The 25026-nt window shown below is 44.4% G+C and overlaps 1 protein-coding gene across 1 annotated transcript in view; it reads right to left on the bottom strand.

Moving 5' to 3' along the window:
• Positions 1–9863: 9863 nt before the first annotated feature.
• Positions 9864–25026, bottom strand: part of GPR160 (G protein-coupled receptor 160) — a 29540-nt gene continuing 14377 nt past the window's right edge. Inside the window, exons 2-3 of the mRNA XM_033959067.1 lie at positions 19538–19569; positions 9864–11190 (exon numbers count right to left, since the gene is read on the bottom strand). Of these exons, the coding sequence (XP_033814958.1) occupies positions 10077–11114 (1038 nt within the window). The 5' untranslated portion in view covers positions 11115–11190; positions 19538–19569 and the 3' untranslated portion in view covers positions 9864–10076. The remainder of the gene's footprint in view (positions 11191–19537; positions 19570–25026) is intronic.

The raw sequence follows: 25026 nt of genomic DNA, 5'->3' as shown, positions 1-25026 counted from the left end.
AGGCAGGCTTGATCAAAGACGAGGTCGAGGCAGAAGGCGGAACCTTGGTGAAAAGCTTGACCGGATGCGAGGTCGAGACCGGGGCAAGCGGATCCATACCGCCAAAGAGTTTCTCCACCTGAACTCGACAATGCTTGCGGGCTCAAGGCTGAAGGGTAGCACAGCGATTACACGACTCCGGACGATGGTCAGGTCCCAAACATTGAATACACCACCTATGTGGGTCAGTGAGGGAGATTGCGTGCGCACTGGCAACGGCTACACTTCTTGAAGCCTGTGACCGGTCTGGACATAGATGGAAAGATGGCCTCAGCAAAATCGAAACCCACCGGCGGAGGCCGCAAAGCAGGCCCTGCTGTGACAAAACAAATATAATTAAAGTCTTTTATTTCTTTTTTATTTTTAAGAAATGAAAATCGCACAAAAAAGTGACCCTGAAAAATAACAAAACACGAGCCGCAGTGAGAGAAGGCATGAAATTTAGAACTGAGTTTAGTGCAGAGCGTAGAAAACAAGACTTCTCAGCTCTGCAGAAAACTGAGAACTGAGGAGATGCGCGCCCTTGCGTGGGTGGGAAGGCACTCACGCATGCGCAGTGTGGCAGTCGCAAACTTTTTAAGTTCTGCAAGCAAATCAACTTGCGAAGCTGTCCGCATTGGGGCTCCGCAGATGACGTCACCCACATGTTGAGAATAGCTTCCTGCTTGTTTTGGGATAAATAAGGCATTACTATAGTCCAGACAAGAGATAACTAATGAATGGATAAGAGTGTTTAATGAAGAATGGTCAAGCAACTTGGCAAGAGAGCATATCATACAAAGACTATAGAAACATTTCCTAACAGAGCTAATATGATCTTGAAAATATAATTTCCCATCGAAAGTGACTAGTCTTTCATTTATCATCACAAGTAATTCAACACATTTTTCAGTACATTAAAATTTTCTTGTAGTTTAATGCTAACATATCCTGCTTCACATTAACAAAACAAAATCTATGGTTTTCCCTATTAAGGATGGCTTAACTTTACCCTCACCTATTGAATTTAAGTCCATCTCAATTCAGTCTGTCCTTACCATTAAGCTACTGGGGGGTAATAATTTAGCAATTGCAGCAACTATATAGTATATGTACTTAGTGACTGGGGCTTGCAGTCTCTTTAATGGTGGCGAATATTATGTGTTAAAGTAAACTACGTAGCCGCTAAGAAATGTCAGCGCTGCACACTGGAAGCTGAATAGCGACCTTCAAAAATACAAAACCATTGGTTCTTCACAGTATGGCAACTTTGTAATTGCATGAGATAAAAACAGAGAATAAAATTTGAACCGAATTTTACCACTCTTTTAAACACTGTTTAAAAAACTGTAGAACCGCAAAAGGCCATCAAAGCTGCATATATAAAGCTCAATAGCAACTTCTCTCTCTTTGTATTTTCTCTCATTTTTTCTTTTTCCCTTTTACATTTTAAAGTAGACACTTAGGACTATAGTTATTTTATTATTATTTTTTTTTTATAAAATTCTCTGACAAGAGAGAACTACAGCAACATATAATATTGAATCGAAGCTCAGGTATGTTCTAAATCAATTCAAATGTCCCAGATGTGACAATCTACACCATGTTCTATTAAAATATAATTGTTATCAATACATTACTTTTAACACAATTGACCTTAGATAGAAGCTCTTAAGAACACAGTGTAACATCACACTAGATGTCAAACATGATTTTCTGTATCCTGATTTTATTCATGTTTTAATTAGATCTTGTTTTAAGCACAGTTACTTACCGTAACAGTTGTTATCCAGGGACAGCAGGCAGATATTCTCACACATGGGTGACGTCACCGATGGAGCCCCGCAGCGGACAGCCTCGAAAGCAAACTTGCTTGAAGATCTCGAGCTTTCGAGTGCTGCACCGTGCATGCGCGCGTGCCTTCCCGCCCAACTAGGGGAGGCGCATCTCCTGTGAGGATCCTCAGTTCAGATACCAAGCCAAGAAGCCAACCAGGGGAGGTGGGAGGATTGTGAGAATATCTGCCTGCTGTCCCTGGATAACAACTGTTACGGTAAGTAACTGTGCTTTATCCCAGGACAAGTAGGCAGCATATTCTCACACATGGGTGACCTCCAAGCTAATTATAAAGGGATGGAGGGAGTTGGCAAGTTAAGAAAAAAGATTTTGCAAAACAGATTGGCCAAAATGGCCATCCCTCCTGGATAAAGTATCCAGACAGTAATGAGAAGTGAAAGTATGAACCGAGGACCAAGTGGCAGCCTTGCAGATTTCCTCAATAGGAGTTGATCTGAGGAATGCTACAGACGCCGCCATAGCTCGAACTTTGTGGCCCGTCACTCAACCCTGCAGAGGAAGACCAGCCTGAGCATAACAGAAAGAGATACAAGCAGCTAACCAGTTGGAGATGGTACGCTTCAAGATAGGGCGTCCCAACCTATTCAGATCAAAAGAAATGAATAGTTGAGGAGATGTCGTGTGAGACTGAGTGCGTTGAAGATAGAAAGCTAAGGTACGTTTCAATCTAAAGTATGCAGAGCTGCTTCTCCAGGATGAGAATGTAGCTTAGGAAAAAAGATTGGAGGACAATAGATTGGTTGATGTGAAATTCTGAAACCACTTTAGGTAAAAATTTAGGATGGGTACGCAGGACCACCTTATCATGGTGAAAAACAGTGAAAGGTGGGTCCGAAACCAAAGCTTGCATTTCACTAACACGTCGAGCAGAAGTGATGGCAATCAAGAATACCACTTTCCAAGAGAGATACTTGAGAAGAGCCTTGTCTAGAGGTTCAAAAGGAGGTTTCATCAGTTGAGCTAAAACAACATTAAGATCCCAAACCACAGGAGGTAGTTTAAGAGGTGGATGAAGATTAAAAAGCCCCTTCATAAAGCGAGAAACCATGGGATGCGCAGAGAGAGGTTTCCCATCCAGAGGCTGATGAAAAGCAGCAATAGCACTGAGATGGACTCTAATAGATGTAGATTGAAGGCCTGATTGGGACAAGTGGAGCAAATAGTACAATACAGACGCTAGAGAGGAAGATTTCGGAAGAAGCTGACGAGTAGAACACCAAGAAGAAAATCTCGTCCACTTCTGGCTATAACATTGACGAGTGGACGGCTTCCTGGAAGCAAGAAAAACATCCTGGACAGACCGAGAAAATTGAGAAGAGTCTGTTAAGAAGAAAGGTACCAAGCTGTCAGGTGAAGAGACTGCAGATTGGGATGAAGCAAGGACCCTTGACTCTGAGTGAGCAGAGAAGGAAAAACTGGTAGAAGCAGAGGCTCCCTGGCACTGATTTGAAGAAGAAGGGAGAATCACGCTTGTCTCGGCCAGCGAGGAGCTATCAGAATCATGGTAGCATGTTCCGATTTGAGCTTGACAAGAGTCTTGAGAATCAGAGGAAATGGAGGGAAAGCATAAAGAAATTGATTCCTTCAGTCCAGAAGGAAAGCATCCGCTTCGAGACGATGAGGCGAGAAGATGCGGGAGCAAAAGAGAGGGAGTTTGAAGTTGCTGGGCGACGCAAACAAGTCTATCCGAGGGATCCCCACCGAGCAAACACCTGACGAAGTGTGGGGGAATTGAGTGTCCATTCGTGAGGCTGCAGCAGATGACTCAATTTGTCTGCCAGACAGTTTTATTGACCCTGTATATAGACCGCTCTGAGAAAGATGTTGTGAGAAATTGCCCATTGCCATAGACGGATAGCTTCCTGACAAAGGGAGTGAGAACCCGTCCCACCCCGCTTGTTGACGTAATACATGGCTACCTGATTGTCTGTCCGAACAAGTACCACTTGGTCGTGAAGAAGATGAAGAAACGCTTTTAGGGCAAGGAAAATCGCTATGAGTTCCAACAGATTGATATGACAACGCCGGTCTGCGTAGGTCCACAACCCTTGCGTACGGAGACCATCTACGTGGGCCCCCCATGCGTAGGTGGACGAATCTGTCGTGAGGACTTTCTGATGAGGAAGAATGTGAAAACGCAAACCTCTGGAAAGATTGGAAGAGAGCATCCACCAACGGAGAGACTTCTTTAACAAAGGAGTCACTATTATATGGCGTGAAAGCGGCTCCAGTGCTTGCTGCCATTGCGACGCCAGAGTCCACTGAGGGATGCGAAGATGAAGTCTGGCCAGGGGGTCACATGAACCGTGGATGCCATGTGACCGAACAGCACCATCATCTGACGGGCAGAAAGGGTCGAAAGAGAAGACACTTGCCGGCAGAGTCGAAAGAGGGTCTGTTGACGATTTAGTGGAAAGAACGCCCTCATGCTGACAGAATCCAGAGTCGCGCCAATAAACTGAAGAGACTGGGCTGGAACTAACAGATTTTGGAAAATTGACATGAAACCCTAGACTTTGAAGAAAAGAAATAGTCTGATGGGTCGCTGCAATAACCCCCTGGAGAGAAGGGGCTTTGATAAGCCAATCGTCGAGGTAAGGAAACACCTGAAGCCCTCGAGAGCGTAGGGCCGCGGCCACCACTACCAGACATTTGGTGAACACTCTGGGGGAGACTGCTAGGCCGAAGGGTAGAACTCTATATTGGAGATTAAGATTCCCCACCTTGAATCTGAGATATTTGCGAAAAGTTGGATGAACAGGGATATGAGTATAAGCCTCTTTGAGATTCAGTGAGCACATCCAATCCCCCTGATCCATGAGGAAGTACAATGTCGGGAGCGAGAGCATGCGAAACTTCTTTTTGACAAGAAATTTATTGAGGGCTCGAAGATCCAGAATGGGTCACAAATCCCCCGTCTTTTTGGGTACCAGGAAGTACCTGGAGTAAAACCCTAGATTGTGTTGGGAAGGAGGAATCTCCTCCACCGCTCGAAGACGAAGAAGTGCCCGAGCTTCTTGAAGAAGAAGGGGGAGTTGCGAGGAACTGGAATGACACTCTCTTGGTGGATGATCTGGGGGTACCTGAAGCAGGCGCAGAGAGTATCCCTTGCGGATCTTGTCAGCACCCAGAGGTCCGATGTAATACTTTCCCAACGTGATGAAAAAAGGGAAAGGCGACCTCCAATGGGCAGAAGAGAACTTTGCAGGGAGGATGGAATGCTCAGGACCGGAACGTCAAAAAGACGGAGCCGGTTTGGTGGCAGCAGGCGCCTGAGGTTTCCTAGGGCATTGCTGCTGCTGAGGACGTCGAGGAGGAGGCCTAGAAAATGCAGGAGTCGTTTTCATGGGATATCGACGAGGTGGAGGCTTATATGCCCGGGCAGTAGACGGATTGGGTTTAGACCTGAGCAGGGAAGCAAAAGAGCGCTCATGCTCAGAGAGTCTCTTGGTGGCAGCTTCAATGGAGTCGAACAACTCATTCCCCTGACAGAGTAAGTTGGCAAGACGGTCCTGCAAATTTGGGTCCATGTCGACTATGCGGAGCCAGGCAAGGCGGCGCATGGCAACTGTAAAAGCCGACACCCGGGAAGAAAACTCAAAAGCATCATAAGATGCCTGCAACATAAAAAGCCTCAACTGAGAAAGAGTCTGAAGGATCTGTTTAAATTCAGACAGACGGTGTTTAGACAAGTCTGGAAAAAAGGATGTTAACAGCTTCAAAAAATGGTTGAAGTATGATGTAAAAACATAATTGTAATTCAAAATTCTGTTCACCATCATAGAATTTTGGTACAATCGATGCCCAAACTTGTCCATAGTGCGACCTTCACGACCAGGAGGGACAGTTGCAGAAATTTTAGATGGATGAGCTTTCTTGAGGGAGGACTCCACCACTAAGGATTGGTGAGAGAGTTGTGACTTCTCGAAGCCTTTACAGGGAACAGTGCGATAACGTGACTCCAGCTTTGATGGAATAGCCGTGACCGAATAAGGTGTCTCCATATTGCGGATGAGGTCTGTTTAAGCACCGGTGTCATGGGCAACCGCAAGGTCTCCTTGGGAGGATGAGCGAGCTCAATGTCAGCCAAGTATTCTGGTTTATGTTTGGAATCTGAATGCAAGTCCAAATGAAGAGCTTGACCCATATCAAAGACAAACTTGGCAAAAGAGGAAGACTTGGAAGAAGAAGGTTCCTCAGGGGAGACAGACCTGGAACGAGGAGCCACGGAATAAGAGGGTGAAGCCTCACGTAAGTACTGAGACAGCGGTTCCGACTCCACTCTCACTGAAGAAGCCCCACTCCCAGTTTGTGGTGGAGTGAAGGAATGCTTCCTCTTCAGACCCCTCGAAGGGGATGTCCTCGGAGTTTGAGGGGTAGAATGCCTCGAAACCGGAGGAGAGAGATTCCGATGCAAAGATCTCGAGGGAGGAGTACTCGACCTCGAATGCCTCGAAGATAAAGAAGAAGCGGCGACCTTCGACTCAGAACGAGAAAGTTTCTTCGAGGAAGTTTCCACATGCCTCAAGCTTTTCGAAGCGAGGTGTTTTGACGGCCTCGAGCGATGCTTCGGACAAGGCAAAGAGGATCTCGAGGTGATATCTGGCGAGGAGTCTGAAGAAGAAAATCTCTTGCGAGACCTGCCCCGTGGATGCTGGATCAGGGTCTCAGGCTGCTGCTCAGGCTGGTCCACCCGAGGCAAAGTCGAGGACGGGACTAACTGAGCCACAATGGAAGAAATTTGAGTAGTCAAAATAGACTTGAGCATATCTTCAAACATTGGCACCGAGACCAAAGGATTTGGCGTCAAAGGTGCTCCCGTGCGCTCCAAGGAGGGCGACCTCGATTTAGAGTATTCCCGAGACTTGGAGGCATGTTTTGCCGAAGGCCTCGAAGACAGAGGCACACCCGGAGTCCCGGGTAGCATGGAAAGAGACTCTGGAGGCTTCTTGGGCATGGTACCTGAAAAGGAAGCAGGAGACTTACCCCCAGACGCAGGCTTCGAGGACGGGATCAAGGAGGCCTTCGAGGCCGAGGACCCTGAGGTCTTCGAGGCCGAGGGCGAGGCCTTACCGCCCGAGGTCGCCCCCGATGTCGAGGCCTTAGGTCCCAAAGAGGTCGAGACAGTTGAGGTTGAATAGATGAATGAATCTGTCGCAGCGGCGGCGAAAAGCACGAGGCTGAAGGATCAGACAGCGATCACAATCTTCTGGACGATGAGTGTGACCCAAATAGACCATACACCGACTATGAGGGTTGGTGATAGAAATCGTCCTGCCGTACTGGTAGCAACGTTTAAACCCGGTCACAGGCCGGGACATAGAAAAAATAAAGTCCGTCGAAAAGAAGGGAAGAGGGCCTAGGCCCAAGCCCGCGAACTCGGAAAACAAAAAAGAAAAACTTTTTTTTTTTTTTTTTTTACTTTTAAAAACAAGAAAATAAACAAGGGAATAAACCCTGAGCACAGCGACCGAACAATAGCAGCCGCGGTGAAGATAAGGCAAATTGCTGCTGAGCCAGAAGCACAAGTCTTCTGAGCTCCGCAGAAAACAATGAACTGAGGATCCTCACAGGAGAAGCGCCCCCTAGTTGGGCGAGAAGACACGCGCACATGCGCGGTGCAACACTCGAAAGCTCGAGATCTTCAAGCAAGTTTGCTTTCGAGGCTGTCCGCTGCGGGGCTCCGTCGGTGACGTCACCCATGTGTGAGAATATGCTGCCTGCTTGTCCTGGGATAAATTATATTATCTTATATGCAACACATTGCAATATTCTATTCCAAACAAATTTACATGTGTGTTATATGGCTTTCATTACTATATTTGTAAAAGAAAAAGATTCATATCCATTCATATAAGTATCCATTCATGCGAGTATTCATGCGAGATTCATATCCATTCATGCGTGTTTTTGTATGTCTGTTATGATCAGGCTTAGATCCAGTTGTTATTTGATTATTAATTATACGAGTGTGTTACTCTGTTTCTTGTTTTTCAATGATTTTGTATGTCATGGTTTTATATGGTTCTTATGTTTCTATATTTTAAATCACTATATGCCTTTTAAATAAGAATGGCGAAGATGGTAAAGGGAATGGAACTCCTCTCATATGAGGAAAAACTGAAATGGGTAGGACTCTTCAGCTTGGAAAAGAGATGGTTGAGGGGAGATATGATTGAAGTCTACAAAATCCTGAGTGGAGTAGAACAGGTACAAGTGGATCAATTTTTCACTCCGTCAAAAATTACTAAGACTAGGGGACATTCGAAGTTACAGGGAAATACTTTTAAAACTAAATAATAGGAATTTTTTTTTCACTCAGAAAATTACATTACATTACATTACATTACATTAGGGATTTCTATTCCGCCATTACCTTGCGGTTAGTTAATAGTTAATAGTTAAATAGTTAAGTTTTGGAACCCGTTGCCAGAGGATGTGGTAAGATTGGATAGCGTAGGTAGTTTTAAGAAAAGTTTGGATAAGTCCATAGTCTGTTATTGAGAAAGACATGGGGAAAGCCACTGCTTGCCCTGTAGCAGTAGCATGGAATGTTGCTACTCCTTGGATTTTGGCCAGGTACTAGTGACATGGATTGGCCACCGTGAGAACAGGCTACTGGGCTTGATGGACCATTGGTCTGACCCAGTAAGTCTATTCTTATGTTCTTATGGTTTATGTAGTGCTGCACAAACCTCGGGCCTGTTATCCAGTTAACCTGTTAAGTCTACTGAATATAATTCCCATCATTGGATAAAACTGGTTAAAATTATCCAAATAATCTTCTGAATAACTGACAATAACACCGACTGCCATGCTACATATTTTTCCCCTTACGCTATAGGGACTTCTTTGGAGGGTGCACTATGTTAGTTTGTAGTAGCAGAAAAACGCTGGCAACACCTTATAAAACTGGCCCTCAAACATTCATCACTCAATAAATTGGCTAGTCTACTTTGTGAGAAGAAAGTCCTACTAGCATCTTTATTTGTAGTTTGAATAAGTGACAAAGTATCAGCCACTGCATCGTGATACAAGACACTAAGCTCTTTCACATTTACACCAGAGGTGGTAATAAAATGGAAAATAAGTATTTTAAGAAACAGAAAATACCACATACACCGTATTTTTTGCTCCATAAGATGCACTTTTCCCCCCCCCAAAATTGGTGGAAATAAGGATACATCTTATGGAGCGAATACCCAACCCCCCACCCCTGGTTACCTTATTTTAATTCTGGTGCCTTCCTTTGCTGGATGCGGCTGCCTTTCTAGCAGCAGAGGGGAACGCAAGGCTGCCTGCCTGGTTGGCTGACGTGGCTGCCTTCTCTTCCCTTCTCTAGCTGCAGAGCGACACACAAGGCTGCCTGCCTGGTCCCGCGCCGCTTCCATTCTCCACCCTGTCTCCCCCTGCCAGGCTCTGCACCCAGCCCCCTCCCTGTATCCTGTCTCCACTCTCTCCTGATGTCCTGCAGGCCTCCACCAGGCCTGCTGTATGACCTGGTGGACTGGAACAGAAGGCTTCCCTCCTATCCCGGCCAACTCTGCCATTTTTTTTTACCTACCTCCTGCATCCCCCCACATATCTTTTTGAATCCCTGGTGGTCCAGCGGTGTATCGGGCAGGAACTTGGGGCAGCCATTCAGTGAGCAGCTCAGAGCCGGACAAGAGCAAGGAAAGCTTGCTCCTGCCTGCCTGGTACACCGCTGGCCCACCAGGGATTCAAAAAGGTACATGGGGGGGACGTGGGAGGGAGGTACAAAAAAAATTGGCAGAGTTGGCCAGGACAGGAGACCGAAGGGACTCCTCCTATTCCGGCCACCCCTGGACCACCAGGTCTCATGATGAGCCCAACAGAGGCCTGCAACAGGTTCAGGAGGGGGTGGGGGGCACCTGAATATAAACAAAGACCTCCATTTTTGGCCCCAAAATCTCAGTTTATATTTGAGTATAAAAGGTAAGTAGTTTAAGAAACAGTACAATCTTTTCTTTTCTATAGAGTCCAAGTCAATCATTCCCAAATCTGTCCTAGTGACCCCACCAGTAAATCAGGTTTTCAGAATATCCGAAGGAATAGTTACAAGATGGAGGCAGTGTATGCAACTAATTGTTATGCAATTCTCTCCCTTACATAGCCACTGTGGATATCCTGAACACCTGATTGCCTGGAGTTACCCCAGGATAGGTTTGAGAACCCCTGGTCTAAGTAATCAAGATAAATGGTTTCTCGGCCTGAGCTGGATTTTCAGCTGCTTTGGCAAGTTCGCTGTTGAGTGGACTAAAACAAAACTTCCAGCTAACAAAAGGGTCTGCCAAAAACAGCTTCTCACTGAGCTGGACCTCAGACCTCTTGAACCAGCATACAGTACCAATAAGAAAGCTATTGAGGAAGTAAAGCCAAGGAACATTCATATCCATGTAACCAGGTATCTGAGCACCCAGAAAGAGTAAAATCACCTGAAGGACAGCAAAGGGAACCCAAGTTCCAAGGAAGCAGATTACAAAAGTGGTTAGAAGCCGTTTCCTACCTAAGCCTTGCTGAGTGCCTCTAGGTACAAAAGAAAACAGTAAAACAGTTTCATTGAAATAATACATCATTTTGACAGACTGCAGCAGACTTACAACTTCAAACCAACAAACTACAAGAATGGAGCAGGTAACAGATAGAATCCCAACAGCCAGCCAGAAGCTCTGGCTGCTGACATAGAAAGGGCAGAGGTAGGAAATAAAGGAAGCATTTCTTTCTAAAACAGAATAGTCTAGTGAGCCAGTGAGAATATAATAGAAAGCTGCAATCCAGATTAGCAGGATGACACCACTGTACACCAGTTTCTCACATACACCTGCATACTTGACTTTGGAAGACTGTGCTATTATCAGAAAGTAATCTAGACCTGCCACTAGGAAAACAGGGTAATGCAGGATACCATAGGTAAAAGAGATTATCTGTGTAAGAAGACAAATATGGTATTTAATAAACTTAACTTCCCCTAGTGCAAAATCATGGAAGCAGGATATAAAGAATATAGCCATTAAAAGAGAGAAGTCAACAAGTGCAAGAGAAACACTGAAATACCCCAGAAAACTTGGATTCATGCTTCTTCTCCTTGCTCCAAATACAAAGAGATTCAGTAACAATTTGCCAAGCATAATCAAGAATATTATGCAGTTCGGCTCCAGCAGCAGTCCATCTAGGCTTGGGAAAAGGGTTCCATTGTATATCACAGCAAGGGATGCCATGATTATGTCCACACAAGTCACATCTGGTTAACAGCCAGGAAACCAGGAGTGGTCTATGAAAAAAATGTTCTTTTGCCTGAAAAGTTAGAATTTGAGAGAGAACACATTAAATTGGATTTTCTTGCAGTTAGAAATATGCTAGTTCCCTATTTCTTTGCTCATTATTCCCAATTAATCATCATGAATGTGGTTACTTAAACATTGAAACAATCTTCGTAGCAAGTGCTACCTTTGCTCATCTGCAGCTAAATGGCACAGGGACAAATTTTGTCTCTTTCCCATCCCTGTCGAATCTGTCCTCAAACCCTTGATTTTATATTTAAATCTTTTTCTTTTTAAATTAAAGTATAAGAAGGGACAATATTCTTTATAACTGTTTATAAATCAAATAGAGCCTTCTATTATGATCTGGTTTTGTTACATCCTTCCCAAAGATTCAGTTGCCTATGTTTTTACATCATCTGGAAAGGTAATTTAATTGGCTTTCAGATATAGGTGTAGAAGAGAACCTAAACTGTATAGTGGATGAACAGGAAAATAAATGTCTATTAAATGTTAGAAATGATCCTTGATGCCAGCCAGCAATGATGGATGAATCTGTTGTAGTAACAGTAAGATGCTTGATGGCACATGATGGAAAGATTTTGCAGATGGCAGACAAGACACAAATGATGTTCATTTAACAGTAGCTCATTGAAATCCAAAAGCTGCTTCTGCAGTTTTTTTAATCATTAAATTCAGCTGCTAATTATCTAAGATGTGTTAAGTTGTACATATTTATACTAGTCTCAAGTTTTGAAGGAATGACACGGGGAGAAAGTTTTGGCCCTGTATCATTCTCTACTGCTACAACTGTGCAATGCTATGTGAGAAACCAGCATATTCTGCAAAACAGCTTCATAAAAGCTCTAGCAGTGAAACTCTGATGCTTTCTATTCTAAAAGTAGTATAATTATTATTTAGATATCTATTTTGTTTTTCTGAAGAGAAAGGGAGAGCTGCGACTTAAGTAGGAGCTGGTCAGAAAAAAACTGACAGGAGGAGAGGTGGGGGCTTGAGGCTCCTGCACATGCTCAGTAAGCTTAAAAACTTACTATAGCTACGGAGAGCATCAACACTTTAGGCTCAGTCAGAGACTTCACCATCAAGTGGGGCTGCATATCCCCTGCCTGTCTCCGCAGAAAGGAGTTTTAGAGGTGAGAGACCTTAGTTCTGGTTGCAGAAACATTTAAATATCTATTTTGGAGACACTCCCCCCCTAATTTTTCACATAGGCTATAATATCCTTACTCATTGTGTTATGCGCCTGCCTGCTTCAGTTCAGAAATGCAGCTGGGGCAAATGGAGAAGACCTCTGCCTCACAAGTTCACTGGCCGAACTTGGTCTTCGGGTTGCCAGTCAGACCGAGGTCTGACAGCCTCAACCACCAGAAAACCTAGTGCCACTAAAAGGGTGAAGACCAAGCAGCAGGCCCACTATTAATCCCAGCCAAGCCAAGAAGAAGCCAAACAGCCTGCATTCAAATTGATAAATCAGGGATGCGAGCAGCTACACATGGGACGGCCCCTGAGCTAAAAAAAATAAGAGCTCAAACAACACAAAAGCAGGCTGGCTAGCTAGGTGTCCCCGATGGTTGATCCCGATAGCAGCAGACTTCCGTAGCATGAGTCTGTGTCTTCTTCCATGCAGAGATCCCAACAAATGGAAACCTCAGGGTACCAAGCCTCTGATCGAACACTTAGAAAAAAATACCCCCCAAATAATAAAACTGCAGAGCAGAACAGAAACTCTTCTGAGCAACTTGCTTGCAGAAAAAACTGAGGGGGCAGGAGCAGCTCCCTGAGAAGAAGGCGGAGTTCAAAAGATGATTGACAGCATTCTGCAAGCAACAGGTTCAGATGCATAACCCTAATATTCAGAACCACAAGAGACATTGCACTAGAACTATTATTGTAGGAAAGGGTCTGCTTTTAGTAACCTCTCCAAATAACTGCCATCTTAATTAAATACATATCAGTTCAGTAAATATTTTGCTACAAACACATTTAACACACAGAGCCCTTATAGAACAAACTTGATGGTGTGCCATGTGGGGGGAAGAGGCAGAGCAAGTCAAGTGTGCCATGAGGAAGGGAACAGAAAGCACAGTTACTTACTGTAACAGTTGTTATCCAGGGACAGCAGGCAGATATTCCCACACATGGGTGACGTCACCGACGGAGCCCCGCAGCGGACAGCCTCGAAAGCAAACTTGCTTGAAGATCTTGATCTTTCGAGTGCTGCACCGCGCATGCGCGCGTGCCTTCCCGCCCGAACTAGGGGGTGCATGACCTGTGAGGATCCTCAGTTCAGATACCAAGCCAAGAAGCCAACCAGGGGAGGTGGGTGGGTTGTGGGAATATCTGCCTGCTGTCCCTGGATAACAATTGTTACGGTAAGTAACTGTGCTTTATCCCAGGACAAGCAGGCAGCATATTCCCACACATGGGTGACCTCCAAGCTAAGTAAAAAGGGATGGAGGGAAGTTGGCAATTTAAGAAAAAAGATTTTGCAAAACAGATTGGCCAAAATGGCCATCCCTCCTGGATAAAGTATCCAGACAGTAATGAGAAGTGAATGTATGAACCGAGGACCAAGTGGCAGCTTTGCAGATTTCCTCAATGGGAGTTGATCTGAGGAATGCTACAGATGCCACCATAGCTCGAACTTTGTGGCCCGTCACTCGACCTTGCAAAGGGAGACCAGCCTGAGCATAGCAGAAAGAAATGCAAGCAGCCATCCAGTTGGAGATGGTACGCCTTGAGATAGGATGACCCAACCTATTCGGATCAAAAGAGATGAAGAGTTGAGGAGATGTTCTGTGAGGTTGAGTGCATTGAAGGTAAAACGCCAATGCATGTTTGCAGTCCAAAGTATGAAGTGCCGCCTCACCAGGGTGAGAAAGCGGCTTAGGAAAAAAGACCGGTAGAACAATAGATTGATTGATATGAAAATCCAACACTACTTTAGGTAAGAATTTCAGATGTGTACGAAGAACCACCTTGTCATGGTGAAAAACCGTGAAAGGGGGATCCGAAACTAAAGCTTGCAGCTCACTAACTCTACGAGCAGAAGTGAGGGCAATCAAGAACACAGCTTTCCAAGTGAGATATTTCAGATGAGCCCGGTCAATAGGTTCAAAAGGAGGTTTCATCAGTTGAGCCAGAACAACATTTAGATCCCATACAACAGGAGGCGGTTTAAGAGGTGGATGGAGATTAAAAAGCCCCTTCATAAAGCGAGAAACCAGAGGATACGCAGAGAGAGGTTTCCCATCCAGAGGCTGATGAAAAGCAGCAATAGCACTGAGATGAACTCGAATAGATGTAGATTGAAGGCCCGATTGGGACAAGTTAAGTAAATAGTCTAACACTGATGCCAAGGAGGACGATCGAGGAAGAAGCTGACGAGTGTTACACCCAGAAGTAAATCTAGTCCACTTCTGGCCATAACATTGACGAGTGGACGGCTTCCTGGAAGCCAGAAAGACATCTTGAACAGACTGGGAGAATTGGGAAGAGTCTGTTACGTAGAGAGGAACCAAGCTGTCAAGTGCAGAGATTGTAGATTGGGATGAAATAAGGATCCTTGACTCTGAGTGAATAGAGAAAGAAAGACTGGCAGAAGAAGAGGCTCCCTGATGCTGAGTTGAAGTAGAAGGGAGTACCACGGTTGTCGGGGCCACCGAGGAGCTATCAGAATCATGGTGGCATGGTCCGACTTCAGCTTGACAAGAGTCTTGAGAATTAGAGGAAATGGAGGGAAGGCATAAAGAAACTGATCCTTCCAGACCAGAAGAAAAGCATCCGCCTCGAGCCGATGAGGCGAGAAAATGCGGGAACAAAACAGAGGGAGCTTGAAGTTGCTGGGCGAAGCAAACAGGTCTATCCGATGGGTCTCCCACCGAACAAACACCTGATGAAGTGTGGGGGAATTGAACGTCCATTCGTGAGGTTGCAGCAGACGACTCAATTTGTCCGCCAGACAGTTCTGTTGACCCTGAATGTAGACAGCTCTGAGAAAGATGTTGTAATAAATCGCCCAGTGCCACAACCGAAGAGCTTCTTGACATAGGGAGTGAGATCCCGTTCCTCCCTGTTTGTTGACATAATACATAGCCACCTGATTGTCTGTCCGAACCAGAACTACCTGGTCGTGAAGAAGGTGAAGAAAAGCTTTGATAGCAAGGAAAATCGCACTGAGTTCCAACAGATTGATATGACACCGACGATCTGCGGACGTCCACAACCCTTGAGTATGGAGACCATCTACGTGGGCTCCCCACGCGTAGGTGGAAGAATCTGTCGTGAGCACTTTCTGATGAGGAAGAATGTGGAACTGCAAACTTCTGGAAAGATTGGAAGAGAGCATCCACCAGCGGAGAGACTTCTTTAACAAAGGAGTCACCACAATATGGCGAGAAGGTGGGTCCAGTGCTTGTTGCCATTGAGACGCTAGGGTCCACTGAGGAATACGAAGATGAAGTCTGGCAAGGGAGGGGTCACATGAACAGTAGACGCCATGTGACCGAGCAGGACCATCATGTGACGAGCAGAGAGTGTCGAAAGGGAAGACACCTGGCAGCAGAGTCGAAAAAGAGTTTCTTGACGATTCAATGGAAGGAAAGCTCTCATGCGGATAGAATCCAGAGTGGCGCCAATAAATTGGATGGACTGAGTTGGAACCAACTGAGATTTGGGAAAGTTGATATGGAATCCCAGACTTTGAAGAAAAGAAATAGTCTGAAGGGTCGCTGTCATAACCCCTTGAAGAGAAGGTGCTTTGATGAGCCAATCGTCGAGGTAAGGAAACACCTGAAGCCCTCGAGCGCGCAGGGCTGCAGCCACCATGACCAGACATTTGGTAAATACCCTGGGGGAGGCTGCCAAACCGAAGGGAAGGACCCTGTATTGAAGGTGAAGGTTCCCCACCTTGAACCTGAGATATTTGCGAAAATTGGGATGAACAGGGATATGAGTGTAAGCCTCTTTGAGATCCAGTGAGCACATCCAATCCCCCTGATCCATGAAGGAGTACAAGGTCGGAAGAGAGAGCATCAGAAACTTCTCTTTGACTAGAAATTTGTTTAGGGCTCGAAGGTCCAGAATCGGTCGCAAATCCCCCATCTTCTTGGGGACTAGGAAGTATCTGGAGTAGAATCCCAGGTTGTATTGGGAAGGAGGAATCTCCTCCACTGCTTGATGGCGAAGAAGCACCCGAGCCTCTTGAAGAAGAGGGAGTTGCGAGGAACTGGAAAGACACTCTCTTGGAGGGTGATCTGGGGGCACCTGAAGCAGGCGCAGAGAGTATCCCTCGCGGATGATGGACAGAACCCAAAGGTCCAATGTAATGGTTTCCCAGACAGAAGAAAAAAGGGAAATACGACCTCCTATGGGCAGGGAAGAGTTCGGATGCAAGGAGATTGGAATTCTCAGAACTGGACCGTCAAAAAGACGGAGCCGGTTTTGAAGGAGCAGGCGTCTGAGGTTTCTGAGGGCGTTGTTGTTGAGGACGCCGAGGAGGAGGACGAGAGAAAGCCAGTGTGGTTTTCATAGGGTAGCGACGAGCAGGTGGTTTATAAGCTCGAGTCGCAGAAGGTTTCAGCTTGGACCTAAGAAGAGAAGCAAAAGAGCGCTCATGTTCGGAGAGCCTCATTGTGGCTGCCTCAATAGAATCGTCAAATAGTTCATTCCCTTGGCAAGGTAAATTGGCCAGACGATCCTGCAAGTTAGGGTCCATATCGACGATTCTAAGCCAGGCTAGACGGTGCATGGCCACCGCAAAAGCTGAGACCCTGGAAGAAAGCTCAAACGCATCATAACATGCCTGCAACATGAAAAGTCGGAACTGGGAAAGGGTCTGAATAATTTGTTTAAACTCCAGCAGATGTGTTTTGGACAAGTCAGGATAAAAAGATGGCAACATTTTCAAAAAACGATTGAAGTAAGATGTAAATACATAGTTGTAATTCAAAATTCTATTAGCATCATAGAATTTTGGTACAGTCTACATCCAAACTTGTCCATAGTGCGACCCTCACGACCAGGAGGAACCGTTGCAGACATCTTAGAAGGATGAGCCTTCTTTAGCGAAGACTCAACCACCAAAGACTGGTGGGAAAGTTGAGATTTATCGAAGCCCTTACAGGGGACAGTTTGATATCGGGACTCCAGTTTCGATGGGATAGCTGTAACGGAGTAAGGAGTTTCCATGTTTCTCAGGAAAGTCTGCTTCAGTACCGGAGTCATGGGCAGCCTCAAAGTTTCCTTGGGAGGATGTGAGAGCTCCATATCTGCCAAGTATTCCGGGGTATATTTCGAATCGAAGTGCAAGTCCATAGTAAGAGCCTGCCCCATGTCGAAGACAAACTTGGCAAATGAAGAGGACTTCGAAGTCGAGGCTTCCTCGGGAGAGGCCGAACAGGAGCGAGGGGCCACTGAATAAGATGTAGAAGCCTTGCGGGAGTACTGAGACACCGGCTCCGACTCCAAATGCAGTGTCACTGACGAAGCTCCACTCCCAGTCTGAGGTGGAGTGACAGAATGCTTCCTTTTGAGACTCCTCGATGGCGAGGTTCTTGGGGTCCGAGGCGTCGAGTGTTTGGAAACAGGAGACAAGTCTCAAGGCAAAGGCTTTGAGGGAGGAGTCCTCGACCTCGTATGCCTCGAGGTTACAGAAGAGGAGGCAACCCTGCCATGAGAGCGAGGCGTGTGTTTCGAGGACAGCTCAGAAGGCCTCGAACCCTTAGATGAAGGAAACTGCGATGGTCTCGATCGATGCTTTAGACAAGGCAAAGATGTTCTCGAAGCAGGATCAGGCGAGGAGTCCGAAGAGGAAACCCTCATGCGAGACCTGCCCCGAGAGGACTGCAGTAGAAGCGCAGACTGCTGCTCAGGCTGGACTCCCGAAGACAAAGTCGAGGACGGAACCAACTGAGCTACAATAGAGGATGACACCGATAAGGCCTTCGAGGCCGAGGACCCGGAGGTCTTCAAGGCCGAGGCCGGTACTGGAGGCGAAGTCGAGGCTTTGGCATTCGAGGGCGCCCCTGAAGTCGAGGGCTTTAATGGCGTCTCGACCGGGGCCGAGGTCTTCTCCGGCTCCATCCATGGAAAAAGTTCGAAGAATTTGTCACAGAGGCGTTGAAAAGCACGAGGTTGAAGAGTGAGACAGCGGTCACAATCTTCTGGTCGATGACCAGCCCCCAAACAGATCATACACCGACTATGAGGGTTGGTGATAGAGATCGTCCTGCCACACTGATAACACCGCTTAAACCCGGTCAAAGGCTGGGACATAGAAAATATAAAGTCCGTCCCGAGGAGAAGGGAGAGAGGCCTAGGCCCCAAGCCCCCAAACTCGGCAACTCAAAAAAGAAAAGAAAATTCCAATTTGTGGTTTTTTGTTGTTTTTTTTAAGAAATTAAAAGAAAAGTCAAAGCGCAACACAGCGACCGTGAAATAAGTTCCAGCTGCGGTGAAGAGAAGGCACAACGCTGCAGAGCCAGAGGAACAAGTCTTCTCAGCTCCGCAGAAAACGTTGAACTGAGGATCCTCACAGGTCATGCGCCCCCTAGTTCGGGCGGGAAGGCACACGAACATGTGTGGTGCAGCACTCGAAAGATCGAGATCTTCAAGCAAGTTTGCTTTAGAGGCTGTTCACTGCGGGGCTCCGTCGGTGACATCACCCATGTGTGGGAATATGCTGCCTGCTTGTCCTGGGATAAAGAAGGTGATGTAGGTGTTTGTTGGGGGGGGGGGGCAGGGAGAAAGGTAGGAGGAATATGTGAAAGGGGAGAAATATGGAGAGGTTAGGGTATATGTATATGTCTGTGGCGGAGGGGCAGACCCTGAAGAGAGAAAATTAGGGATCTTGTTGGGAATAAAAGGGCTAGAGAATAGGAGGGGCAAGTAAGATTAAGGACTGAGGAGACAGGACTGCAGTTGAAGCAAGGGAGCTGAAGGAGCCTTAAGGGAGAAAGTTATGGGTAGGGAATTTCAGACCTGTGAAGGATTCAGGCTATAAGATGGGGGAATTCTGTGCAAAAAATTACAAATAAACTACGTATGAGTTAAAGTGTATGCAGCTTCCACCAGGAGTAAACTCTGCTGCTTTGTTGCACCTTTACTCCGATTCATAGCTTATAAATGTCTACTAGCTCTGTCAGCCTGATTTAATTTAACAGTACTAACTGAGGAGGCGAATGGAATTCATGCAGGATTAAAATGTAATTATTACAAAGGGATTTTGAAATCACAGTCTCATCTTTCCTGGTAAACAGAGGAAGGCAAGACTGAACTTTTTCACAGAGTGTGTAGTTGTGCTTGAGATGAAAACTACAAAATTCAAAATTTAAATTTTAAAGCTCAGATTGTGGACTTACTGTTTTCTTGTTAACACACTGAACATGAGAATCTGAAAGAGAAAAAGGGAGAATCCTATAAAACCATGATGCTTCAGCAAATACTCAATGTAGTCTGACTAGAATATTTTGCAGTTGTAATATATATGATTTTTAAGAACCAAAAATACAAAGTTATTTCAGTAAAATCAGTAGCTCAGTTTCTGTGTTTTTGCATAACACAGTGACACTGCAGTTGGAGACCTACAGAACAGGGGAACAGGGTAAAAACAGTGTGTTCATTTTTCATAGTGCAGTGGATGCCAGACAAAATACTAGCAAAGCCAAACAGCACATTGCTAAGACCTGCGTTCTTTCATGAACTTGGGACAAATTCAGAGTATGATCTGAGAACTTCACACTTTCTGATTTCATAGTCAAACCACTAGTCTGAACTCACTCAGCCTTTAGTACCCTACCTCTGACTTTTATAATCTCAGGCCCAGATTCTCAAAACTAACTTTGTTGCTAAATTGTTTTCCAGCAGTTTAGCCTGTATGCAGTTTAGCGGTGAATTATCAAAAGGAATTATCTCCGTCTTTAACAAGGTTTCTAGCAGTCTCCGACACTGACATTGAAATGAGCCCTCTGGTGGATTCTTAAAAAATGCTGAGCCATGGGGGGCGTGGCTTGGGAGCGTTCGTGTATGGACGTTTGATTGAACAGCTCTACCTCCCCAGGCACTATTTTGTTATTATTTGAAAGATTTTGAAGTCAAATCTTTCGGATTTCAACGATTTCTACAAATAATATGGCTACTTCCAAACAAATCAACTTGGAAACAGCATTTTCTGGTGGTAAAACTAAGAGATGTAAACACGATCCACCAACACCGTCCAGGATTCCTTTGCCTGAGGATACTCATGATAAGATAGATATGAAAGAAGAACTATTATATAGTAACATAGTAGATGACAGCAGATAAAGACCGAATGGTCCATCCAGGTGCCTAGCCTGGGCCAATCAGGCCTTAGGATTGGTGGGGATGGGCGGACCCGCTATGCCTAAGGCCTGATTGGTCCAGGCTTCTAGAGCCTGAGCCAATCAGGCCTTAGACTTAGCGGGGATGGGCCGGGAAGGGGTGGGCCCGTCTCATTTCGATGAGGCGGGCCTGTCGGCTGGACGGCAGCAAGACCTGTCCAGCCGACCAACATTTAAAGGTTGGGGGGAGGGAGGTTAGTTGGGGGGGGAGGTCGTTAGCATAGGGGGTCCGGAGGGGGTCCGGCTTTCCGGCAGGAGGAGTTGGGCACCCTCCTGCCGGCGATTGGACAGGCGACCACTATACTTATCCCTTGCCGCGATAAGTGTAGCGGCCGCGTCTACTCATTAACCTGATTCTCTAACACGCGTCTGTAACATGGATGCCAGTTACAGAATCGGGGTTAGTGTAGGCCCGATTCTGTATAGAACACCTCTCCCGGGCGTCCTATACAGAATCAGGGCCTGAATGTCTGCAACATGATCAGATGGTACTGGAAAAAAATAGTTGTGGAAGACAATAATGCGGAGATTAACTGTTCTCTTCCGTGATTGTAAAGGATGATTGTACTGGTGGATTTCTGCTACCTGGCTGTTCATTGTATGAGTTTGGATCAGAAATGCGAATTGGGCTGTGCCATTGGAAACAGCTTAATTGACACGACTAAATGAACTTCTGGAACATATCAATGTTACTCATAGGAAAATATCAAAAAGAAGTTGAAGGAAAACGGAAGTTACTTAGCTTTGAGACCCACTGAATTTAAGCGTGACTGTCAAAAGGTTCATTATTTTATTCACTTATATGCTCGATTAGCTTTATAAACAGGTGGAATTTAATATCTTTGAAAGCTACTTGATCGACATCTTCTATATGTTTACTGAGAGAAATGACGCGGTTGCTTTTGGAACTTAGAAAGAAGTTTGAAAATTTGAAAGAAGTCTCTGCGTTTTATATGGGAATGATCTATATAAATTCTGGATGTCTCCCTTTTCTTTCTTTGACTTGTTTGACATTTCAGTCGCTGAATTAAAATTTAGCAATTTCAACAGACTCCTAAAGATCTACCAGTCATATAACTAAATAGAAAATGTTAAAACTGATCGTAAATAATCCACATTACAGGAGATGATTTCAATATATACAAATGTATTCATATGTATTAACTCTGCTTTTACCCATAATATCTTTTATGAAAGGGGCAATGCTGAATTGTTTTTTTTTATTAATGATTTTACTCTTTTCATTTTTAATTTGGGAAGTATTTTCAAATTTTACCAATGATGAAATGACATAAACTTGTGTTATGCTTTCTAAAATTACTTTTCTTATGAAGATTTACTAATATACTTTAAATCTATATTCAGTGTTATAGTTTTGAATGTCTTTTAATGAGACTATTAACTAATACAGAAATTATTATTATATCTGTGAAATTGTATAATGTCATTATCAATTATTAATTGTTAATTGTTTTATGGTTAATCATATAATTAACTAATTCATTATTTTTATGAGTGATAAAGATTTAACTCGTATTTAATTATATTATAATTAAGGGAATTAATACTCCTTTCTTTATTTTGATGAGGTTTATATAAATAGGTTGAATCTCTCTTTATTTTTAAATTTGATTCATATTGAAATGTTAAAATTGATAATTCAATCTTAATGTTAAAGGCTGTACAGTAAGGCATAAGAAGAAATGAAAAGTATAGAAATTTAAATTTGAAAGATGGATTAATTAAAACAAGGCAAGTTGAAAAACTTATTAATAATATACAATAGATTTGAATTAAAATGGGGTGTTTTGACAGGAAGGTTTTCTTAATTTACAAATAGGTCTGTTTTTATTTATGATTCTATATCTTATAGATATAATTTTATAAATTAATCTTAAAGTTTATCAAATACTAAATGAGTTACTTATTTTATTCATCTTAATCGAAACAGCTTAATTATAGTTACTATTTAATAGATTCAATGAATTATTTTGTGCTTAGGTTTGACTATTGCTGTATACTTTTTAAATTCATGATCTTATGAATATTTATGAAGTGTTGCCTGGGAAGAGCTGTTGATTGCTAGTCTTAATGAGTGCTTTCAAGTATTCATTTTATCTAAATGGGTGGGGGAGGGAAAGGGGGGAGATTTGGGATGGGAGGGCTCTGGATATGCATGAGTTATAACATTAGATTTAATAAAATATATAATTTAGTTTTCAATCCTAATAGATATTTGTTAATTACTTTCAAGAATGTCTTTTAAAGTATTCACATTAAACGTCAATGGGCTTAACCACCCTATAAAAAGAAAAAAACACTTAATTTTCTCAAAAAACAAAATGCAGATATTTATTATATACAAAAGACCCATCTGTCTGATTTGGAATCTAAAAAACTAGAAGGAGATTGGGTCAAACATTGTTTTTATGCTCCTGCTATAGGAAAGAAAGCAGGACTGGCTATATTAGTGAATAAGAAATGTAATGCGACTTAATTTGGTTGCGGCTGATCCTATGGGTAGATGGGCACATGTGAATACAAGTTTAGGTAAAGATACTCTGATGTTATTTAATGTTTATGGCCCTAATTCAAATCAAATTGAATTTTTCAAAACACTCCAACATCTGATTTTACCTCTGGGTACGGCTAATTTAATAGTAACGGGGGATTTTAATGCTGTTATGGATCCTCTATTAGACAAAAAACCAAGTAGAGTGATGAAGTCTTTAGGATTAGATAATTTGGTTCAAACATGTGGTTTAAAAGATATCTGAAATATTTTACATTTTGATGCTCGAGAATTTTCTTTTTTTGTTCACATGTTCATAAGTCATACTCTAGAATTGATTATATTTTTGTTTCAGATACTATGGTGCAACAGGACAGAAAAACTACCATATATCCAATCATTTTATCAGATCATGGTGGAGTATGGATAGAATTTGAAATGATGGGAAAAGCAATGTTACTTACCGTAACAGTTGTTATCCAGGGACAGCAGGCAGCTATTCTCACTAGTGGGTGATGTCATCCGACAGAGCCCCGATACGGACGTCTCACAAGCATGTCTTGCTTGAAGAAACTCAGAAGTTTCGAGATGCCCGCACCGCGCATGCGCCAGTGCCTTCCCGCCCGATGGTCTGGGCGTGTCTCCTTAGTTCAGGTAGCTAGCAGAGAAGCCAACCCAGGGGAGGTGGGTGGGACGTGAGAATAGCTGCCTGCTGTCCCTGGATAACAACTGTTACGGTAAGTAACATTGCTTTATCCCAGGACAAGCAGGCAGGTATTCTCACTAGTGGGTGACCTCCAAGCTAACCTCAATGGGATGGTGGGAGAGTTGGCAACTTAGGAGAATAAATTTTGTAACACAGTTTGGCCAAACTGCCCATCCCTTCTGGAGAATGTATCCAGACAATAATGAGAGGTGAATGTATGAACCGAGGACCAAGTGGCAGCCTTACAAATCTCCTCAATCGGTGTCGATCTGAGGAAGGCTACAGAGGCTGCCATCGCTCTGACCTTATGGGCTGTGACCTTACAGGGAAGGGGTAGTCCAGCCTGAGCATAGCAGAAAGAGATACAAGCAGCCATCCAGTTGGAGATGGTACGCTTTGATACAGGCCGTCCCAACTTGTTTGGATCAAAGGAGACGAAAAGTTGAGGAGCAGTTCTGTGTGGTTTGGTGCGATCCAAGTAGAAAGCCAAAGCACGTTTACAGTCCAGAGTGTGAAGAGCTGATTCTCCAGGATGAGAATGAGGCTTTGGAAAAAACACTGGAAGTACAATGGATTGGTTGAGATGAAATTCAGAGACCACTTTAGGCAGGAATTTCGGATGAGTGCGGAGGACCACCTTGTCATGATGGAATACTGTGAAAGGTGGATCCGCTACCAAGGCCTGAAGCTCACTGACTCTGCGAGCAGATGTGAGGGCCACCAGAAAAACCACTTTCCAAGTGAGAAATTTCAGAGGAGCCGTTTTCAGAGGCTCAAAAGGAGGTTTCATAAGCCGAGAAAGGACAACATTGAGGTCCCAAACCACTGGAGGCAGTTTGAGAGGAGGATTGACATGGAAAAGTCCTTTCATAAATCTGGAAACCACAGGATGAGCAGAGAGAGGTTTCCCCTGTAGAGGCTGATGGAAAGTCGCAATCGCACTCCTGTGGACTCGTATAGATGTCGACTTGAGACCAGACTGAGACAGGTGCAGAAGATAGTCCAACACAGAAGATAGAGAGGCTCGCTGAGGCTCCTTAGAGTTGGAAACACACCAGGAAGAAAATCTAGTCCATTTTTGGGAGTAGCATTGACGAGTAGCCGGCTTCCTGGAAGCCTCCAAGACATCCCTCACCGCCTGGGAAAAATGGTGAGGAGTTACGTTGAGAGGAACCAAGCTGTCAGGTGGAGAGACTGCAGGTTGGGATGAAGTAGAAATCCCTGATGCTGAGTAAGTAGTGAAGGAAATACTGGAAGGAGAAATGGCTCCCT

This window comes from Geotrypetes seraphini, chromosome 9 (assembly GCF_902459505.1).
Source record: "Geotrypetes seraphini chromosome 9, aGeoSer1.1, whole genome shotgun sequence".
NCBI lineage: Eukaryota > Metazoa > Chordata > Amphibia > Gymnophiona > Dermophiidae > Geotrypetes > Geotrypetes seraphini.
This window is presented reverse-complemented; position numbering and strand designations above follow the sequence as displayed.